Below are 19,680 nucleotides of genomic sequence, written 5' to 3'. Positions count from 1 at the left end.
TATTTTTCTCAATTTTAAAGAAAACAAAACAAATGCTGGTAATGCATTACAGTTAACAGCTTGTGTAATGTCATTTGAACTAAAACCAGTTTAGTACAGTGTGAACAAAAAGGAGAAAGAAACAATTCAATCAGGAAGAAATCAATGACGACAAATTGTGACTCATTTGTAATGTATGTCAGTCTGCTAAATGCATCTTTTTTTAGTAATGCTGCTTCAAATTTAACTTTATTTAAGAACAAATACCAGATAGAACTTCTGTAAACTGCAAGAGAAATGCTTTGGAATCTTTGCCTTCCCTTCCTGGAGGTGATGACTCTTGGTGGAATGATACTGAGTACTGGCAACCTGCTAGCACAGCACCCTGTATAAGTAGACAACTCTTCGCAAAGGCAAACCTGATTTGTTTAATAACCTTGCTATGCGGGCAACAGCCTAAGCATGTGTTTAGGTCCTGGAATTGCAGAACAGTGTAGCATAGAACAGGCATTTTTGCCCAGTGATTCTCTGCTGTCTCTTTCAAGGAACAAGCCAGTTTGTCTTGCATCCCAGTTCTTTACTCATATGGCTGCATTTTTTGTCTACAAGTATTTTTCAATTCCTTCTTGAAAACTCAGGTCAGACAGTGTATTCCAAATCTTAGCTGCTCATTGCATGGGTAAGTTTTTTTTTCCTCCTGTTATCTCTGGTTCTTTTGCTAATGTTGAAACTGCTCCCTCTTATCAACTCAAGCCAATGGAAACAAATTTTCTTTATTTCCTGTGATCTAAACAGTTGATTTTTCAACTGCTCCGTCAAATCTGCCCTTGACTTCCTTTGTTCTGAAAAAACGTGGCTTTTGGAATCTACCCATTCAATTTCAATCCATCATTCTTGAAGCCATTCTGGTAAACCTCTCCTGTGCTCACTCAAGCCTTTGCGCCCTTCCTAATGTGTGGTGCCCAGGACTGGGCACAAGCCTGTAGCTGAGGTCACACGTGTTCTTTCTAAGGTGTATAAACTTTTGGTTTTTGTACCCTCTTATTCTATTAGTAAAGCTCAAGATCCCACATACTTTATTTTTCTCATCTTTGTTTCCATCTTCAGAGATTCGTGCTCTCTCGCACCCCAGGTCGCCTGTACCATACAGCATGTATGGCATCTCCACATTCATCCTTCCAAAATGCAGGATCATTACACTTTTTGTATTGAATTTAATTTGTCATATATTCACTCATTCCACCAACCTTAACATTCCCAGGATGTCATTTTCCTCTGACATATCCAAGTTTTGTCACTGCAGATTGCCAAGTTGACTGAGCCCTATACCTCGAAGTCCAAGTCATAAATCTATATTTTTAAAAGTCCTATTTGATGGTTGGGATCTCCACGTTTCTTCCTTCCATCTTAAAAGCAGCCATATGTCATAACTTTGTCTCGTGGCCAATTTTGTATTCATAATACTACTGATCCTTATTATCCTGTGGGTTTCAATTTTAAGTGGCCTAATTTGTACTTTGAAAATCCATGCATGCAATATCACTTGCACTGCCCTTGTATACTTCATTACCTCAGCAAGAAACACTATTTTCCCATAAATACTTGCTGGCTTTTTTATTGGCCCATGCTTATCCAAAATGCACTTAACTGCCCCGATTTATAGTTTCTAAAAGTTTGCCTACTGCAATAAACTTTTCTGTAATTGCTTTGTTTATCCTTCCCATTTGCAACACTGCCATTCTTGGGTACCAGCCTGCCTCAAAGGAGAATTGAAAGATGACCAGCATCTCTACGATTTCAGCAATCTCAAATGCAATGATTAAAATCCAAACTGGGTGACATCCATTTTAAGTACCTGCAACGTTCCTAATGCCGCCTTCTCTTTTATCTATATTTATCTTGACCAAAATCCTAGCTACCATAATGTTTGCCATTGCTTTGAAATCCATCTTTCTCTGTATGTACACTGATGCAAATTACTGAGAACTTCAGCCATGCCTTCTACCGCCTAATCACCCAACTGCTGCCCTATCAGTTATTTAAATGTCCCTGCAGAAGATCTTCAGAATGCTCTTTATAGCATTCATAACTAATCTATTCTACTTCTGTGTCTCCTCTTTTTCACTTCTGTTCTCTTTTATGTTTAGCCTTATTCTGCCCTGCAATAGCAAACTTCCTTAAATATCCCTTTTTCAACTCATTCTAACTCCTTTGTTTTTCAGTGAGCTTGTCTTATACCCAAACCATCTCATTAAAGGCCTCCCATTGCTTTGCTGACTGCAGGTCTTTGCACAGTAGCAATAATGTGTACCATCTACAAGATGCATTGCAGGAACTCAAAGGCTGCTTATTCTTAGATAGCATTTTCCAAACCCACTACAGCTACCATCTAGAAAGGGCAGCAGATTCATGGGAACACCACCTACAAGTCCCCCTCCAAGCCACACCTCATTCTGATTTGGAAACATATCGTCCTTTGGTATCGCTGGGTCAAAACTGGAGTGGCACAGTTGTTAGCACTGCTACCTCACAGCGCCAAGGACCTGGGTATGATTCCCAGCATGGTTTGCAGTGTGTGTGGAGTTTTCTCTCTCAGTCCAAAGATGTGCAGATTAGGTGGATTGACAATGCTAAATTGCCCCTTAGTGGCAGGAGGACTAACGGTAAATATGTGGGGCTATGGGGATAAGGGCTGGGTGAGATTGTGGTCGGTGCAGACTTGATGGGGCCAAATTGCTGCCTTCTGCACTGTAGACATTCTGATTCTAAAATGCTGGAACTCCCTAACAGCACTGTGTGCCTACATCACAGGGAGTGCAACAGTTCTAGAAGGCAGCTATCACTTTCTCAAGGGCAGTTAAGGATAGGTAATAAATCTTGACCTAGCCAGCCACTCCTCCCCCCCCCCCCTGTAAACAATCTTTTAAAATTTGCCTGGGCCAGATCAGATCCCTGAACTGGCTGAAATTAGCTGCCCTTCGGTTGGGGATTTTTAATCTAAATTGTTCTTTCTTCATAGCTAAATCAAATTGTAAAATACTAGATGTTCCCAATAGATGTTCTTCATGTGATCTACTTCAATCACTAATACTAGATTGTATAATTCCCTCTTTTCATTGGTCAGGAGGCATTAATCAAGCAAATTCTGCTGAACTTCTATAAATGGTTTCCCTTCCTCCTAGTATCACTGCCTTATTCAATATTGGGGTAATTGTGTCTTATTACTGAAGTGCAAGAGTGCTAGGATAATGTCACTATGACCCTACTCCTCTCCATCCTTCCCACTATTTGTTCTATGAAATAAACAAGAATGGTAGCTTTTTTGTTTCTCAAAGGTACTATAAAATAGTTATAATGAAAGACTTGGAATAATAGCAAAGGCCTGATTTGATGTAGATGTTCAGCTTTGTCCTAAAGCTCTGTTCATTGCACTATTTGTATAAATGCAGAGATGTTAGTTGTATAGGCTGTACAGCTTGTTTTTAAAAAAAAATTCTATTATTTTCTCCAGCTTCCATATGACATCACCTGGCAAATGCTGAAAGATAAATTCAGTGAATTTGGTAAGTTTGCACGTCTCTCGTCGAAAGGTAGCTTCCTTTTATTGGAAGGAAACCATAACTATTTATATTGAACCTTTTTGTTGCAATTGTTTGAGAAAAATCTTGACGTGGTGTGTAAACACAATCTTTCACTTTTCAGGTTTGAGAAAATCCTATCCTTGTAAATTAACCCATATTGAACACTCATCCTAGAAGCACAATTTAAAAAATACAATCTAGTTATTGGCAATTCATTCTTTCCTGATTTTGTTTTTAAATACAGGATATGTGCATTATGCGGATATTAAGATGGAAAATGGGAAGTCTAAGGGCTGTGGTGTGGTTCGTTTTGAGAGTCCAGATTCTGCGGAGCGTGCCTGCAGGATGATGAATGGAATCCGACTTTACGGCAGGGAAATTGATGTCCGACTTGACAGAAATGTTTAGAATCCATTTTTAGTAGAATTTTTAAAACGACCAAACAGTGAAACTGTCCTTTTAATGTTTTTGTTCCATTCATTAAAAAAAATTGAATGAACAGTTTGACAATGTGCACATTGCATTTTGTTTTTATTTAGTGTGAAAAATACACTTCTGTATTAGTGATTCGATAATAAATGTGATTTGGGAAAATTTATTTATTGTTTTGTGATTATATTCTACAACCGAAACATAACTTCTCGTAGTAATGCGGTGTCAAGTTAGTTTATATTTTGAACTAGGTATTGAAACTTTGTAAACATTGTCCACTGCAGAACTGATATGCAGTTGAATTTACACAAATATTGTTATCCAGAAAATCTGATTTTTGGCATAGTTGGATTATAAAATTGAAGGATTAGAATAAGTTCTTTTGAACGACACCTATGTTCGAACTGAGTTTTGCATATTTTAGTAGTTATCGGCTTTTAACACTAGCAATGGAATTTTTTGCTTATGTTTCATTTTCTTTTATTTTTGTTACATATACAGTGAGTATTGCTTTTTGCACACTGTACAAACAAGGCATATGGTCCATTTGAGAAAAGCAGTGTGTAGAATATAGTGTTACAGTCATACTTGGGATGTAGAGAAAAATCAATTTAATGTGAGCTAGGTACATTTAGAAGTCTGACAGCAGGGAAGAAGCTGTTCTTCAGTCAGTTGGTACATATCATTGGACTTGGGAATCTTTTTCCCATTGGAAGAAGGTGGAAGAGATGTCCAGTGTGTGTTGGGTCCTTAAATATGTTGGCTGTTTTTCCATGGCAGTCGGAAGTGTAGTCAGTCAATGGGTGGGAGGCTGGTTTGAATGAGTGACTGACTGAGCTTTGTTCAAGACCTTTTGTAGTTTCTTGCATTCTTGGGTACAGCAGGAGCCATACCAAGCTGCGATATAACCAGAAAAAGTGCTTTCTATGGTTATTTCTAAGTGTTGGTGAGAGTCGTGGTGGACATATCAAATTTCCTTGGTCTTTTGAGAAAGTAAGGCATTGGTGGGCTTTCTAACTGTAGTTAGAAAGGGGGATCAGGATAGATTGGTGATCTGGACACCTAAAATCTTGAAACTCTTGACCATTTCTTCTACTTCCCCATTGATGTAGACAGGGCATGTCCTCCATTATGCTTCCTGAAGTTGATGACTCCTTTGACATTTTGAGGGCATGATTATTGTCATCACACCAGTTCACCAGATTCTCTCCTGTATTCCATCGTCATTGTTTGAGATCCAATCCACTATTGTCATCGGCAAACTTGAAAATTGAGCTGGAGGGGAATTTGGCCACTTAGGTGTATAAGGACTATAGTAAGGGGCTGAGGAGACGGCCTTGTGGGGCATTGGCTTTGAGGATGATTATGGAGGAGGTGGTATCGCCTATCCTTACTGATTGTGGTCTGTGACTTAGGAAACTCAGGATCCAGTTGCAGAGGGAGGAGTAGAGCCCCAGACCACAGAGTTTGGAAATGAATTTTGTTGGAATAATGTTGAAGGCTGGGCTTAATAAATAGGAGCCTGACGTAGGTGTCTTTGTTATCTGGATATTCCAGGATTGAGTACAGGGCCAGGGAGATGACATCTGCTGTGGATCTGTTGCAGTGGTAGGTGAACTGTAATGGCTCTAGGCAATCTGGGAGGCCGGAATTGATTTGTACCATGACTACCTTTCGAAGCATTTCATGATGGATGTCAGAGCCACTGGATGATCAACTTGAAATGGATAGGTTGTAAAACGAGGTTGAAGATGTCTGTGAATATTGTTTGATCCACCCAAGATCTGAGTGCTCATCCAGCTACCCCAGCTGGACCAGTTGCTTTCCATGGATTGTCCTTCAAGAAGGCTGCCTTGATACCTGCAGTGGTGACCTTGGATACAGGTTCTTCCTAGATGGAGGTTGTGCTCTCTGCCCATTTTAAGCAAGAAGTCATAGGATGCATTGAGCTCATGGAGGGATGCATTGGAGCTGGTGATTTTGCATGCCTTCATCTTGTAGCCTGTCATGTCTTGCAGACCTTGCCATAGTTGGTGGGGTTCCATGTGGGGGACTCTAGCTTAGTCTGGTACCGTCCTTTTGGCATTTTTGATGGATTTCCTGAGGTCATATTTGGCTTTCTTGTACAAGTCGGGGTCACCTTGAATGCCTCAGACCTAGACTTCAAGCAGTGGATATCTGTTCATCCATGGTTTTCAGTTGGGGAAACGCAGATTTGCTGCTTTGGCACACCAGCCTTAAACACACTAATGAAGTCAGTTACTGTAGTGGTGTACTTGTTCAGGCTGGTTGCAGTGTTGTTAAATATTGACCAGTTTATGGACTCTTAAGCAGTCCTGTAGGAGATCATCCGATTCATCAGACCAACATTGCATAACTTTCTTTGATGGATTCTCCTATTTCAGTTTTTGCTTGTAAGCTGGGAGCAAGAGCACTGCCTTGTGTCTGATTTGCCAAAGTGGCAGGCAGTACAGTGGTAGGCATGTTTGAGATTTGTGTAGCAGTGGTCCAGAATGTTTGGGCCTCTGGGGAACAGGAGATATGTTGGTGGTATCTTGGTACGGCAGTCTTGAGCTTGGCCTGATTGAAGTCCCTGGCCACAATGAACAAGGCCTCAGGATGTTTTGTCTCGAGGTTAATTGTAGTAGTGTCTCTTTTGCCCAATGCAATCTTCACACCTGCATGTAAACTACTGTCAGGATAAGAAGTGAACTCCCATGGAAGTTAGTATGGATAGCGTTTTGACATCAGGTATTCTAGGTCCAGGGAGCAGAAACTTGCCAGTGGTGCTATGTCTAGGCACCATGAGCTGTTGATCAGGAAGCAAACCCCCACCTCCCCTAGCCTTGCCTGAGGCTGTTGTGCAGTCCGTTCAGTGGATTGAGAAGTCCTCTGGTTTTAGTGCACAGTCTGGTGAAACAGGAAAGAGCCATGTCTCTGAAACAGCACAAAGCAATCCCTCAGTTCCCTTTGACAAGTGAGTCTGGTTTTAAGTTTGTCCAGCTTGCTTTCCAGAGATTGGACATTTGCAAGGAGTAAGCTGGGGAAGGGGGCTTTGGGACTGTGTTTCACACCGACAGGGCAGCACGTTTGCCGCACTTCCTGGAGTGACTGCTTTTTGTGCCTGGGAGACTGAAGGTAGTAAGGGTGTTTAAGGGGATAGGTGTGTCCAATAATGTTTATTCTGATCGGTGCGTGGCTGGAAGATTTGTTGCCTTGCTTGCGGTTGGTGCATTGATAGATGGGTCTGCCAGTTGGTAGTCAGGCATTCCAGGTTGCTGTTGGGCTGCAGTTTGCTTCATTGGGTGTCCAGACCAAGGCTGGTAAGTGGATGACATCTGAGGTCATGATTGAGCTGATGGCAAGTTCACATGTTGGGGTTCTCGGTCACTGCCAGGTCAGGGGATCTCTAGACTTGCAAGTAAATTTAAGAGCTGACTTCCGAGAACCTCCCCTCCGACAGATACTGAACCAGGCTGTTTACAATCTTGGCATCCTGTTTGACCCTGAGCTCCACTTAACATTTCTTATTTGTTTCTGTCAAACTGCCTGTTTCTACTTCAACTGCTGCAAATCTTTTGACTCTTATCTAATTTCTATCTGCTGTTAAAATCCATCTGTGCTTTTCTTTGCACCAGATGTGGCTATGTAATCTGGCTAAACTGTAAACTGGTTCATCAAAAAATCCTGATGCCTGTGCTCTTTCAAGTAATGCTTGTTGTCACACTTGGCATTGCTAATTAAATTTTGACTCTTCTCCCAATCTCATACCTCTGAATTTAAAAATTCTTCATATTCATGGTCCACCTGTTTCTAACCTCCAACCTGATCAGCTCACTTCCCTTTGCTCCAGTATCGGCACCTGTGTCTTCCCTGTTATGGTCAACTTTCTGGGATTTTTTTCACTTCTAGTTCTTCCTGTTTTGCTGTAACAATTTCCAGTATGCTAGAACTGCCAATTAGATGAGCAGGGCGATCTTTAAAGGTAGCAAGACCTTTTAAGTTCAAATGCTTAACTTTTGAGTTTGTGAATGACACATAGATTAATCACGATCGTGACTAGAGTCAATTCTGCTTTCACACTTCAAGAAAGGACATAAGCATTTGTACCATTTCTTACGTGAGGAATGTCAGCTGAAAAGTTTTGAAATGGCAAGTATTCCATAACTTGTGGACAGTTACTTCCCCAGTTTACAGAAACAATACAAAGATGCCCAAACAAGTACATTGTTAAATTTCTATAATTTCCTTATATCCTCTGGAAGGTGCTGAGACATAGCTAGGCATCTGCTAACAGATATAAATGCTGGGTGGGACGTTTCCCTGTACACCAAGTTTTTAAGCATTGCTCAACAAATATTCCTGTCGCATGTATATGTATCTTCCCAGTATCCACACACTATTTCTCCCCATATTAATCTATTGACCCCTACCCCCTGTATCCACACAATACCCCAACAATCCACGCAGTATATACCCCCAGTATCCCTCTACATGCACAATATCTCCTTCCTCCCCTACTGTCCACCCAAGAGCCATACAATATCGATATGCTCCCATATATCCCCACACAATGCTCTTCCCACCCAGTATCATTCCCCTCCTCCACCCGCTGTATCCCTCACCTATATGCACACAATATAACCCCTCGTTTATCGATATAATATCTCCTCCTCCAACTATTCTCACAATATATCCCGACCCCAGTATCCACTTTTCAATATCTCTCTCCCCCCCCGCCGCGTCCACGTACTATTCTCTTCCCCGACCCCCCAGATATTCCCCTCCTGATTATCCACACGCTCCCCCTTCCCACATTTATTGGCGCCAAGCCGTTTGTGACGCCACCGCGCCGGCGTCCTGCGTCACTTCCGCTCCAAAGGGACATCCAGCGGCAAGATGGCGGCGGCCGGGAGCCGGGCTTTCCAGGTGAGGAGGTGGCCGGTTGGGACCTCCCCTCCCGGTGTTCAGGTCCAGAGCCACATGTCCATGCGTGGAGTGGCGAGGGCCACCATCGGGCACACTGATCGCACCAGTGGGCCCAGCAACGAACCTTCCCTCTAATGAAAATGGCCTGTGACCCTAGGAAGCCGGTGGGGGTGAACTGGTAAAGCGACTTCCGGGGGGGGGGCGATGGGGAGTGATGATGTCTTGGGGTAGAAGGGAATAGACAAATCAAAGAATCCCTACAGTGCAGAAGGGAGGCTATTTGGCCCATTGAGCCTGCATTGACAATAGTCCCACCCAGGCCCTATCCTTGTAACTTTACACCTTTATCCTGCTAGCCCTCTGACCCTATGGGGCAATTTAACTAATCCACCCAATCTTTGGAGTGTGAGAAGAAACCGAAACACCCAGAGGAAACCCCACTCAGACGAGGGGGGGAGGTAGTGATGTGTTGGGCGAGAGGTCTGTTGTGATGTGCTTTGGGAAGGAAGGAGATGGGTGATGTCTTGGGGGTAGTGAGATGGGGATGATGTGTGAGGGGGTTTCAGAAGAATTCAGGCCTGGGGATGTGGGAGTGTGGGAAAGTGCTGAATGAGGGGTTTTATGATGATTGGCGTGTGATGGAACTGCACACTTGAAGAAGTTCAGTTCCTTGTCAGAGCCCAGGAATGTACTGAAGGGGCATGATCAGTCAAGGTTACTGTCAATGATGTGCAGTGCCTGTATGAAGGTGTAATCTGGCTAAGTCATAAAGCCCTTCACAATTGCTATCTGACCAATGTTCAGTTAGTGAGCTCTTGTGGCAAATGAGGAATGAAGTACCAGATATTTGCTCTCATGTAAATCAATTTCTGTCTCACTTATTTATGTATTTTTGTCTTGTATTTATTTCATCTCGATAGTACTTTAAATACTTTTTATTATTTTTTTTCCAAAGCCATCATGTATTTCTCTCAGACTGCTGGCAGTGAGTGCCAGTAGGCTGTTTGATCACAGAGGGCATCATTGCCTGTCTGCCCCACGCAAATTTTCCAGCAATGGAACATGTTACTGATGTTACTTGCACAGATGTCATTTGTATAATCCCTACAGTGCATAAGGAAGCTATTTATACCAAACTCTCCGACAGGGCATCTGACCCACCTGTGCCTTATCCCCATAACTCCATGCATTAACCAGGCTAATCCGTCTAACCTACATATCTTAGGATACTAAGAGGCAATTTAACATGACCAACCTACCTAACCCACACATCTTTGGACTGTGGGAGGAAACATGCAGATACAGGGAGAATATGCAAGCTCCGCAAAGACAGTCACCTGAGGCCAGAATTGAACCTGGGGCCCTGACATGGTGCCATCCTGCTGCCCCTTATCTTTCATCTTGATAGCTGGTATTTCAACGTAAACTGGAATTTGAATTAGGGAATTTGTGACCTGTATAGTCATTACTACACTGGGATGAGCTGATGTCCCTTGTTGCTTTACTGGAGAGATTAATTGTGTAGACATATCTGTGACGTTGATTGTACTATTCAACTTAAAGTTTAGGCACCCTATCTCTTTGAAATACTCTTGCACTGTCCATTGAAATAGAAAGGTAGACTTTTTACGCTAATTAGCCAAATGGAAGTCTTTTATCTTTGGCCTATTTGGGGGACATTAATGTCAAGAAGAGACCCTTTGTTCTTGAGTGACTCTGTTAACTGAAGTGGAGCAATTGTGTAGCTGCATCATGACGGGTTTGAATTAACAGATCCATTAAAGTCACAGCATCAATGGACAGACCAGTTGTAGTGGGTTTTTGAGGAATAAGTTCATTGTTTCTTTCAAAATAACTTGCGTTAAAACGTATTTTTAAATCAATGTGCAGAAAAATTCTAAAATTGAATTCAGTAATACTGGGTTTATAAAACATAGAAATAGTTGCCTTTGGCGCCAAACACCAAATCTGTTCCCTAATCACCAATTCCAGCCTCCTCCTCGGCACCTATCTCAGGCTGAACCAGGGCTAAGCTTCCAACCTATATTGTCACCACTTCCTCAGTAATGTTGTCTATCTCTGTCCCTGCTTTAGCCTGTGTTACTTAAGTCCTGTGCTATTGTTACCTCCGTAAGTGACTATCCAGTGCTCTCCTAACTACCTGTTGTTTTCCACCCACCCAAAACGTAACCCCATCTAAAACTCTATCCACATCCTAATTCACACCGTCCCATTCATCTTTCATCCATCTGCTCACTGATTTAGCTTCATGCCCAGAATACTTTGATTCTAAAATTCTGCCAATTCATATTCTCCATAGCATGATCTCTCCTTATCTCTGTAACCTAATTCAGTCCCACAACCTTCTATAATTCTTTGTTCTTCTGAGTCTTGCATCTTGTGCATCCACCCCCATTTCTTGCTGTAGCGTGGGATGGCGGCACAGTGGTTAGCACTGCTGCCTCACACTGCCAGAGATCCAGGTTTGAATCCCGACTTGGGTGTCTGTGTGGAGTTTGCACATTGTCCCCATGTCTGTGTGGGTTTTCTCCCAAAGCTGAGTGGGTTATAAGGATTGGCCATGGTAAATTGCCCTTTAATGTCAGAGATATTAGCAGGGTAAATAGGCAGTTATGGCGAATAGGACTTGGATGGGATTGTAGTCGGTGCAGGTTCAATGGGCAAAATAGCTTCTTTCTGCGCTATAGGGAATCTATGATTTCCTTCTCCCCACTTTTGGCTACTCTGCCTTCAGCAATACAGGCTTCCATCTCCTTTAAGATGCTCCTTAAAACCCAGTAAGTAGTCTCACAACACCAGGTTAAAGTCCAACAGGTTTATTTGGTAGCACAAGCCAGGCAAGTCGTGGGAGTTACAGGTAGTATGACATGAACCCAAGGTCCTGGTTGAGGCCATCCTCATGTATGCAGAACTTAATTATCAGTTTCTGTTCAGCGATTCTGCGTTGTTGCATGTCGCGAAGGCTGCCTTGGAGAATGTTTACCTGAAAATCAGAGGCTGAATGTCCCTGACTACTGAAGTGTTCCCTGACAGGAAGGGAACACCCCTGCCCGGTGATTGTCGAGCGGTGTCCATTCAACTGTTGTCGTGGTGTGTGCATAGTCTCGCTGATGTACCATGCGTCGGGACATCCTTTCCTGCAGCATATCAGGTAGACAATTGTTGGCCAAGTCACAAGAGTATGTACTGTGTACCTGGTGGATGGTGTTCTCACGTGAGATGATGGCATCCGTGTTGATGATCCAGCATGTCTTGCAGAGGTTGCTGTGGCAAGGTTGTGTGGTGTTGTGGTTACTGTTCTCCTGAAGGCTGGGTATTTGCTGCATACAGTGGTCTGTTTGAAGTTGTGCAGTTGTTTGAAGGCAAGTAGTGGGTTGTGGGGATGGCCTTGATGAGATGTTCGTCTTCATCGATGACATGTTGAAGGTTCCGAAGAAGACGTTGTAGCTTCTCCATTCCAGGAAGTATTGGATGACAAAGGGTATTCTGTCCACTGTGTTTGTCTTCTGAGGAGGTTGGTGCGGTTTTTCACTGTGGCACATCGGAACTGTCGATTGATGAGTTGAGTGCCATATCCTTTTCTAATGAGGGTTTCTTTCAGCATCTATGGGTGTCTGTTGTAATCCTCCTCATCTGAGTAGATCCTGTGTTTACAGAGGGCTTGTCCATAGGGGATGGCTTCTTTAATGTGTTTAGGGTGGAAGGTGGAGAAGTGGACCATCGTGAGGTTATCCGTGGGCTTGTGGTACAGTGAAGTGCTGAGGTGACTGTCCTTGATGGAGATGCATGTGTCCAAGAATGCAGCTGATTCTGGAGAGTAGTCCGTGATGAGTCTGGTGGAATAGAACTTGCTGATGTCATCATGTAGTCATTTCAATGATTGTTCACCATGAGTCCGTTCGACACCGTTTTTAAGTTTTCTTTGTACTTTGTTTTTGTTTGGGCTGTTCCCCTTCCTTTTGGGGAGCTGCCCCTTTTACTTTGTCCTAATTTAATTTGAGTTTGTTTATTTGGTTTGACCTTAACAGAGGCCAAAGGAGGAAAATGTCATCAATGTATCTAGTGTATAGCATCGGTTGAAGGTCCTGTGTGGTGAAGAAGTCTTTCTCGAACCTGTGATTGAAGATGTTGGTGTATTGAGGTGCAAATTTGGTCCCCATGGCTGTTCCTAGTGTGTGGATGAAGAACTGATTGAAGGTGAAGCCGTTGTGGTCCAGGATGAAGCGAATGAATTGTAGCATTGCGTCTGGAGATTGGCAGTTGTCGGCGTTGAGTACTGAGGCAGTTGCAGCAATACTGTAGTTGTGGAGGATGCTGGTGTAGAATACTGAGACGTTCATTGTGACAAGGACTGTTCCTGGTGCAACTGCTCCATGGATGCTGAGTTTCTGTAAGAAGTCCATAGTGTCTCAACAGAAGCGGCGGGTTCTTTGTACAATTGGTTTCAGGATGCCCTTGACGTAGCCAGAGAGGTTCTCACACAGGGTCCCATTGCCTGATATGATGGGACAGCCAGGTGTGTTGGTCTTGTGTATTTTCAGATGGCAGTAGAGATCTCCGAAGCGAGAAGTACGTGGGATGAGAGCATGGAGGGTACTCTGAAGGTCTGATCAAAGGCCTTGATCAGTCTGTTGAGTTGACGGGTGTGTTCTTTGGTCGGATCTGCGGGTAAATGTCTGTAGTATTCCTCGTTGTCCAGTTGTCGGTACATTGCTTTGCAGTAATCCAGCCTGTTCAAGGCGGCCTTCACGACACACGACAATGCAGAATTGCTGAGCAGAAACTGATAGCCAAGTTCTGCACACGTGAGGATGGCCTCAACAGGGATCTTGCATTCACGTCACACTATCTGTAACCCCCATGATTTGCCTGGGCTTGCAAAATCTCACGAACTGTCCTGGCTCTTTAACATTTGCTTACCCCTCTCTCCACTCAATTGTCTATACCTGTAAAGACTTGATTACCTGTTAAAACCACATTCCAACCATTATCTTGTAATTAAGTTTGTGTCTATATGTGCCCTGTTTGTGAAACAAATCCTCCACTCACCTGATGAAGGGGCCATCAAGTAAACCTGTTGGACTTTAGTCTGGTGTTCTGAGACTACTTACTGTGCTCACCCCAGTACAACACTGGCATCTCCACATCATGGTTTAAAACCCAATTATTTGATAATTTGTGTAACTTTCCTTCTTTGGCTCAGTGATGAGTTTTGATCTGATCACACACTCTGTAAAACACTTTGGGACATTTTACTGCAAGATGTTATGATTGCTAATTGTCATAAAATGCACTTAGAGTATTGAGGGAGGCCATTCACTGTTGCCCAGGCAAGCCAAAACAAAATCTCTGGCTCCATTTTCTCCCTATAGCTCTGTATGTTCCCCTACTTGAAATATTTAGAACAAAGAAAATTACAGCACAGGAACATGCCCTTCAGCCCTCCAAGCCTGCACTGACCTTGCTGCCCTACTTAGCTAAAACCTCCTACCCTTCCGGGGACCATGTCACTCTATTCCCATCCTACTCACGTACTACGCCTCTTAAAAGTTACTACAGTATTTGCTTCCACGACCTCCCCTGGCAATGAGTTCCAGTCACCCACTACTCTTTGTGTAAAATATCTGCCTGTGTGTCTCTTTTAAACCTATGCCCCTTAGTAGTTGACTCTTCCACCCTGGGAAAAAGCTTCTGACTATCCACTCTGTCCCTGCCTCTCATAATCTTGTTGACTTCTATCAGGTCTCCCCTCAACCTCTGTTGCTCCAGTGAGAACAAACCAAGTTTCTCCAACTTCTCCTCATTCTAATGCCCTCCATACCAGGCAACATGCTGGTAAATCTTTTTTGTACCCTGTCCAAAGCCTCCACATCCTTCTGGTAGTGTGGCTCCCAGAATTGAGTGCTATATTCCAAGTGCGGCCCAACTAAGGTTCTATAAAGCTGCAACATGACTTGCCAATTTTTAAACTCAGTACCCTGGCAGATGAAGGCAAGCATGCATTATGCTTTCTTGACTACCTTCTCCACCTGCATTGCCACTTTCAGTGACCTGTGTACCTGTACACTCAGGTCCCTTTGTCTATCAATATTCTTAAGGGTTCTGCCATTTACTGTATATTCCTATCTGTATTAGACCTTCCAAAATGCATTACTCACATTTCTCTGGATTAAATCCATCTGCCATCTCTCCACTCAAGTCTCCAACTGATCTATATCCTGCTGTTTCCTCTGATGGTCCTCATTGCTATCCGCAAATCCTCCAACCTTTGTGTCATCCGCAAACTTACTAACAATCCAGTTACATTTTCCTCTAGATCATTTATATATATTACAAACAGCAAAGGTCCCAGCACTGATCCTTGAGGAGCACCACTTGTTACAGCCCTCCATTCAGAAACGCATCCTTCCGTTGCTACCCTCTGTCTTCTCTGACCGAGCCAGTTTTGTATCCACCTTGCCAGCTCACCTCTGATCCCATGCGATTTCACCTGCTGTACCAGTCTGCCATGAGGGACCTTGTCAAAGGCCTTATTGAAGTCCATGTAGACAACATCCACTGCCCTACTCTCATCAATCATCTTCGTCACTTCCTTGAAAAACTCGTTCACCTTCATGAGACATGACTTTCCCTTCACAAAACCATGTTGCCTCTCACTAATACGTCCACTTATTTCCAAGTGGGAATAAATCCTGCCTCGAAGAATCTTCTCCAATAATTTCCCTACCACTGATGTAAGGCTCACCGGCCTGTAATTATCTGGATTATTCTTGCTCCCTTTCTTAAACAAAGAACAACATTCACTATTCTCCAATCCTCTGGGACCTTCCCTCTGGCCAGTAAGGATACAAAGATTTCTGTCAAGACCCCAGCAATTTCCTCCCTTGCCTCTCTCAGTATTCTGGGGTAAATCTCATCAGGCCCTGGGGACTTATCTACCTTAATGTTTCTCAAGAACCCCAATATCACCTCCTTTTTGATCTTAACATGACTCAAACTACCTACACTTGGTGGACTCATTGTCCACCAAGTCCTTCTCTTTGGTGAATACTGACGCAAAGTACTCATTTAATACCTCACCCATTTCCTCTGGCTCCACGCATAGATTCCCTCCCTTGTCCTTGAGTGGGCCAACCCTCTCCCTGGCTACCCTCTTGCTCTTTATATATGTATAAAAAGCCTTGGGATTTTCCTTAATGCTACTGGCCGCTGCTTTTTCATGACCCCTTTCCTGGCCTTTCTTACTCCTTGTTTAAGTTTCTTTCAACTTTCCTGGTATTCCACACTTGCTTTGTGTATTCCTAGCCTCCTAGCTTTGACAAATGCTTTCTTTTTCTCTTTGACTAGGCCAACAATATCTCTCATTATTCAAGGTTCCCAAAACTTGCCATATTTATCCTTCATCCTTACAGGAATGTGCCAGTCCTGAATCCCTATCAACTTGCACTTGAAAGCCTCCCAGATACCAGACATTGATTTGCCCTCAAACATCCGCCCCCAATCTACATTTTTCAGTTCTTGCCTAATATTGTTGTAATTAGTCTTCCCCCAGTTTAGCACCTTAACTTGAGGACTACACTTATCTTTATCCATCAGTACTTTAAAGCATATTGAATTGTGGTCACTGTTCCTGAACTGCTCCCCTATTGAAACATCGACCACCTGGCTGGGCTCATTCTCTACTACCAGGTCCAATATGGCCCCTTCTCTAGTTGGACTATCTATATACTGTTTCAGGAAACCCTCCTGGATGCTGCTTACAAACTCTGTCCCATCCACATCCCTAGTACTAAGTTTCCACTTTTTCTTTAAAAGATGCCACTACTTGCGGCAAAGCAATCTAGGCTCCAACAACTCTCTTCGTAAAAGAAAAACTCTCCTAATCTTACTCCTTGTTCCTTTAATAATAATTTGAAATTGACCTCATGTTGCAAACTCCATTCAGGGAAAATAGATTTTTGTTATTTATCCTATCAAAACTATCATAATTTGAAAAACTTCCATTGCATTTTTCCTTGAATTCTCTGCTACTGTGAGAATGGTCCAGGATCTCAAATCCGTTTTCATAAGCTGTAGGTGGCACGGTAGCACAGTGGTTAGCACTTCTGCCTCACAGTGCCCGGGACTTGGGTTCGATTCCCGGTTTGGGTCACTGTGCAGAGTCTGCATGTTCTTCCTGTGTCTGCATGGGTTTCCTCTGCATGCTCTGGTTTCCTCCCACATTCTGAAAGTTGGTTCGTGCACTGGCTATATTAAATTCTCCCTCAGTGTACCCAAACAGGCGCTGGAGTGTGGTGATTAGGGGATTTTCACAGTAGTTTCTTTGTTGATGTAAGCCTACTTGTGACTAATAAACTTCAGTTTTTTATAATTCACATTGCCAAAGTGAATCGACACAGTATGCTTGCTATGGTCTTAATGTCCAATCGTAGAACCCTTACAGCGCAGAAAGAGACCATTCAGCCCATTGAGCCAGCACCAACAACAATTACACTGAAGCCTATCCCCGTAATCCCACGTGTTTACCCTGCTAATCTCTTTGACACTAAAGAGGCCAGTATGTGCTGCTCAGTCTGCTGTGACTAATGTGACTGTGAGTGAGGCAGACAGAGGGATCCAGGAGGTAGGGTTGCAGGAGCCTCAGCCCCTGAACTTGTCTAAGAGGTTCAAGATTCTTGCTCCCTGCGTGGATGGGAATGGGTATTACAGGGAAGATGAGCAAACATCCCCCCACCAGCACCACCACCACCCCGGGGGAGGGGCAGGGGGGGAGGGAGGAGGAGGAAGGAAGGAAGGAAGAAGAAGAAATGTAGTCATAACTGGGGATAGTACAGTTAGGGGCATTAGAGACACTGTTCTCTGTGACCAGGATCGAGAATCTTGAAGATTGTGTTGCCTGTCTGGTGCTCGGGTTTGGGATATCTCATCTGGGCTGCAGAGGACTTGGAGTGGGAGGGTAAAGATCCAGTTGTCATGGTCCATGTAGGTACTAATGACATAGATAGAACAGGAACGGAGGTTCTGCTAAGGGAATATGAACAGCTAGGAGCTAAATTACAAAACAGAACCAAAAAGGTAGTAATTTCTGGATTACTATCTGAGCCATGAGCTAATTGGCATAGGGTAAATAAGATTAAGGAGTTAAATGCGTGGCTCAAAAGTTGGTGTGGGAGGAATGGGTTTAAATTCACAGGACATTGGCAACAATATTGGGGAAGAGGGGACCTGTTCCAATGGGATGGTCTTCATCTGAATCATACTGGGACCAGAATTCTGGCAAATCGTATAACTAGGATTGTAGATAGGGCTTTAAACTAAATAGTGGGAGGAATGGTGTTGTATGGCGAATTAGAAAATCAAAGTTAAAGGCGAGAGTAGAAGTGCAAGTTAATGATGACTTTCAACTAGTTAAAGGAGCTGAGGGCTCAGGAGAGATTAGTAGTTTCCAGACCACATATTGGAACAGAGAATTTCGAGGTGGCAGGAATCTAACCTCAGGTGAGCAAAAAAAGGGTGATAAGTATGAGAAGGGAGGTGGTTAATGCAGGACTGAGGGTGTTGTACCTAAATGCGCGCAGTTTACGGAACAAGGTAAATGAGCTTGTTGCGTGCATTGAAATTGGCTGGTACGATGTTGTGGGCATTACAGAGACGTGGTTGCAAGGGGATCAGGACTGGGATCTAAATATCCAAGGATATGTGTCCTATCGAAAGGGTGGGCAAAGGCGGCGGGGTTGCATTGTTAGTGAGGAATGAAGTTAAATCAATAGCAAGAAGTGATATAGGATCAGAAGGCATAGAATCTTTGTGGGTAGAGTTGAGGAATTGCAAAGGTAAAAAGACCCTGATGGGAGTTATATACAGGCCCTCTAGCAGTAGTCAAGATGTGGGGCAGAAAATAAATCAGGATATAGTAAAGGCATCTAAAAAAGGCAATATTACAATAACCATGGGGGACTTCAATATGCAGGTGAAATGGGAAAATCAAGTAGGTAGTGGATCCCAAGAAAAAGAATTTGTGGAATATCTAAGAGATTTTGTTTGGAGCAGCTTGTGACAGAGCTTATTAGGGAATAGGCAGTTCTGGATTTGATGATGTGTAATGAGGCAGACTTGATTAGAGAACTTAAGGTGAAGGAACCTTTAGGGAGCAGTGACCACAATGTGATAGAATTTACCCTGCAGTTTGAGAGAGAGAAGCTGGTATCAGATATAATGGTATTACAATTAAATAAAGGTAATTACAAAGCCATGAGGGAGGAGCTGGCCAGAGTCGATTGGAAAGGGAGCCTAGCAGGGAAGATAGTGGAACAGCAGTGGCAAGAGCTTTGGGAGTTATTCGGGAGGCACAACAGAAATTCATCCCAAGTGGAGCAAACATGCTAAGGGGAGGTCGAGGCATCCATGGCTGATGAGGGAAATCAAGGACAGCATAACAGCAAAAGAAAAAGCATGCAAAGTGGCGAGGATCGGGAAATCTGTAAAAGCGAGCAGAGGACAACTGAAAAAGTAATAAGAGGGAGAAAATGAAATATGAGTGTAAGCGAGCTAGTAACGCAAAAGAAGATGGAAAGAGCTTTTTAAATATATAAAAGGTAAGAGAGAGGCGAAAATAGATATTGGACCACTGGAAAATGAGGCTGGAGAAGTAATAATAGGAAACAAAGAAATGGCAGAGGAATTGAATAGTTACTTTGCATCAGTCTTCATGGTGGAAGATGCCAGTGGGATGCCAGAG

At 43.3% G+C, this 19,680-nt stretch overlaps 2 protein-coding genes across 2 annotated transcripts in view; both read left to right on the top strand.

The window, feature by feature from the left end:
- Positions 1-4,158, top strand: part of LOC145358626 (myelin expression factor 2-like) — a 38,953-nt gene extending 34,795 nt beyond the window's left edge. The window contains exons 17-18 of the mRNA XM_080212841.1: positions 3,491-3,542; positions 3,805-4,158. Of these exons, the coding sequence (XP_080068967.1) occupies positions 3,491-3,542; positions 3,805-3,968 (216 nt within the window). The 3' untranslated portion in view covers positions 3,969-4,158. The remainder of the gene's footprint in view (positions 1-3,490; positions 3,543-3,804) is intronic.
- A 4,703-nt stretch (positions 4,159-8,861) lies between these two features.
- The window catches only part of timm44 (translocase of inner mitochondrial membrane 44 homolog (yeast)), an 80,442-nt gene continuing 69,623 nt past the window's right edge, over positions 8,862-19,680 (top strand). Inside the window, exon 1 of the mRNA XM_080212700.1 lies at positions 8,862-8,921. Coding sequence (XP_080068826.1) covers positions 8,892-8,921 — 30 coding nt within the window. The 5' untranslated portion in view covers positions 8,862-8,891. The remainder of the gene's footprint in view (positions 8,922-19,680) is intronic.

This window comes from Carcharhinus amblyrhynchos, chromosome 26, assembly GCF_965287045.1.
Source record: "Carcharhinus amblyrhynchos chromosome 26, sCarAmb.v2.hapA, whole genome shotgun sequence".
Classification (NCBI taxonomy): domain Eukaryota; kingdom Metazoa; phylum Chordata; class Chondrichthyes; order Carcharhiniformes; family Carcharhinidae; genus Carcharhinus; species Carcharhinus amblyrhynchos.
This window is presented reverse-complemented; position numbering and strand designations above follow the sequence as displayed.